Here is a 2,951-nt window from a genome sequence, read left to right on the forward strand (position 1 = left end):
GATTTTTTTTGAAACCAAAGGTATTTTGGGAATTTTTTTTAAAAATTAGATTATTTTTATAAAACTTTAAAAAGAATATTATTTCATTTCTTATTTGGTATGTAAAACTTTAAAAAAGAATTATTTATTTCTTATTTGGTATGTAAAACTTTAAAAAAGAATTATTTTAAGGGTAATGCTAACTTGTGCCCCAAGAGCACATGTTAAGAAACCTACAAATAGAAAATTTGTATTGAAAAAATAAATAAAATTATTAATTATAATTTTTAATAAATTCAATACACAATTTTCAAGATATTGTTTCTATATTTATCTCTTAAGGGCACAAGTTAGCATTACCCTTATTTTAAAACGAAGAGAATATGAATAATATATTAAATATATTTAGAAAAAATCCGGTTAAAATCCGTAGTAACAACAATGATGTCTTTCCCCAATGCGACTGAGAAACCAATGTAAGACAAAATAAAAAATAGAACCGCTTCAGTAACTTATCGTCTTTCCATTTCAAATTTCTCAAACACACCAACCGCTTTCTTGTTGCAGTTAGGTTGGTTGGTGTAGCCATGGCGTCTTCCTTCTCAACTCAATTACTTCAATCTCAGTACGCACTTTCTCATCTTCAGGTTTCTCTTTTGCATTCTCTTTATCTTCCAATCAAACCTATTATCTTAATCTCTACTCATGTTTCTACAAAATAGGGTTTAGGGTTCTAAATGTGTTTTTTTTTTCAGGGTAATTTTAGCCATGATGTGTCTCTGGTTCAAAGGTCACAAAAGGTATCACGGATTGGTTACAGTAAATCATTACCATCAAAATCACATTTTTCTTTGAAGTTTTCAACCACACAACGATCTGGACCAAGATCAATTAGATATAGGAGAGTTACATGTGCTGCTGCTGCTGCTGAAAATGTAAGATTTTCATTTGGGAATTTGTTTTTGTAATTTTGATACATTCGAGGTCTGTTGTGAATCAAAATGATTGTTTACTCTAATTTATAACTTCTTTTATGTTGAAGGGAAAATTTTATGGGACTGCGGTAATACCAGGGATGTTGTATGAAACAAAATGTTGAGCTCTTAAGAGAATAAGAATGTTGCATTAAGACTAGACAGGATAACATTAAAAATGATAGTATTAGAGAGAGGATTGGGATAACATCTATAGTAGAAAAGATGGTGGAAAATAGACTTAGGTGGTTTGGACATATAGAAAGAAGACATGTAGATTTGTGGCTAAGAGAGTAGATCAGATGGAAATGAGTCAAACAATTAGAGGTAGACAAAGGTTTAGAAAAATATCCGAGAAATTATTAAGGATATGGATAAAAGTATGGTCCTGGATATAACATTATGGCGAAAGTTTATCCATGTAGCCGGTCCCATTTAGTGGGATAAGGCTTGGTTGTTATTGTTTGTTGTTGTTGTTGTTGTTGTTGTTGTTTTCATTGTTGATTTTGATAGTTACATGTTGATAAACTTATTGACTACTTTGTTAACCAAAAAATTCTTGGCATGTTGAATAGTCAATTTATACTGTGATTATGAGATGTTGGACGTTCAATTCAATTACTATCTTACCTGGTTTCACCACTGTCAGGTTCAAGAGCTGCAAGCCAAAGTGACTACCAAATGCTTCTTTGATGTAGATGTTGGGGGTAACGCTATCGGCACAATCGTTTTGGGCTTGTTCGGAGAGGTTGCTCCTAAAACAGTTGAAAATTTCCGCGCTTTATGCACAGGCAAGCAGTCATATTTTTCTGCAGCTGCATTGAATAAATTGTGTAACATGGCATTTTGTTGATTGAGTTCAATAATCTTTGTGCAGGAGAGAAAGGATATGGTTACCAAGGATCCTCCTTCCATCGCATAATCAAAGAATTCATGATTCAGGGAGGGGACTTCACTGAAGGAAATGTGAGACTTGTTGCATTTGTTTGTATATGTTAATAGTCTTTGATATATTTGTTTATATGTTAATGTGCACGTTCACTTTCACTTGCCATGTGTTTGTCTCACTGAGCGTACTTATGTTTCTCACTCAAAACATGTTTCTATTGGCTGTGCAGGGAACCGGTGGAAAAAGTATCTATGGTTCTAGTTTTGAAGACGAGAGTTTTGCGTGTATGTCTTTGTTGCTGCCTGTACAGTAGTATCTAGATTTTTAATAGTGTTTCATTTTTAAAATTTATCCTTAGCCATAATTTGAGCTTACAATGATGTTATTAATCTCCTAAAATTCTATTTTCGACACTTGCAGTGAAACATGTTGGTCCTGGAGTTTTGAGCATGGCTAATGCGGGTCCTAATACCAACGGTAGTCAATTTTTTATTTGCACTGTAAAGGTGAGACTGAATTCTGTTTCGTTACAAATTTATGAGCTTATCTTTTATGATAGTAAACATCAAATTTCTAATTAAGCCTAAAATCAATAATCAGTGATTGCCTGATTGGTTGTAAATTTAAATATAGATCATGTTTGAATATTAGGCTGGAGCACACTCCTGATTTTCTGTCAATGCTATGTAACATGTTTACTGCTCACTTATATTCTTACTGATATTTTCAAATCTTTTGCATACGACCAATCTTAATGTCATGGTTTTATGATGCAGACTCCATGGTTAGATGATCGACATGTTGTATTTGGACATGTGATTGATGGAATGGATGTTGTGAGGACACTTGAGTCTCAAGAAACAAGCAGGTTAGATATCCCTACAAAGCCTTGCAGAATTGTTAAATGCGGAGAATTGCCTCTAGATGGTTGATACTTTTACGGATCTTCTGAATATCGTCTATTAATCATGTTTACGAGTTTGTATTATCGTCGGTTAATGGGTTGTCATTTGGAGACAAGGCAGAGATACAACACCCATGTTTGGTTTTACAGACTAATGTTAAATCCTTGTAATGACAATATTATCTTATCCACTTTTTTTTCTTTC

At 33.1% G+C, this 2,951-nt stretch overlaps 1 protein-coding gene across 1 annotated transcript; it reads left to right on the forward strand.

Annotated features, from left to right (window-relative positions):
• The first annotated feature begins 389 nt into the window (after nucleotides 1-389).
• On the forward strand, nucleotides 390-2,951 carry LOC127132526 (peptidyl-prolyl cis-trans isomerase, chloroplastic). Its single transcript, XM_051061488.1, has 7 exons — nucleotides 390-626; nucleotides 735-914; nucleotides 1,603-1,744; nucleotides 1,831-1,919; nucleotides 2,072-2,126; nucleotides 2,263-2,348; nucleotides 2,619-2,951. Exons 1-7 carry the CDS (start codon nucleotides 567-569, stop codon nucleotides 2,772-2,774), a joined length of 768 nt encoding a protein of 255 aa, XP_050917445.1. The 5' UTR covers nucleotides 390-566; the 3' UTR covers nucleotides 2,775-2,951.

Source organism: Lathyrus oleraceus, chromosome 3, assembly GCF_024323335.1.
Source record: "Lathyrus oleraceus cultivar Zhongwan6 chromosome 3, CAAS_Psat_ZW6_1.0, whole genome shotgun sequence".
Classification (NCBI taxonomy): domain Eukaryota; kingdom Viridiplantae; phylum Streptophyta; class Magnoliopsida; order Fabales; family Fabaceae; genus Lathyrus; species Lathyrus oleraceus.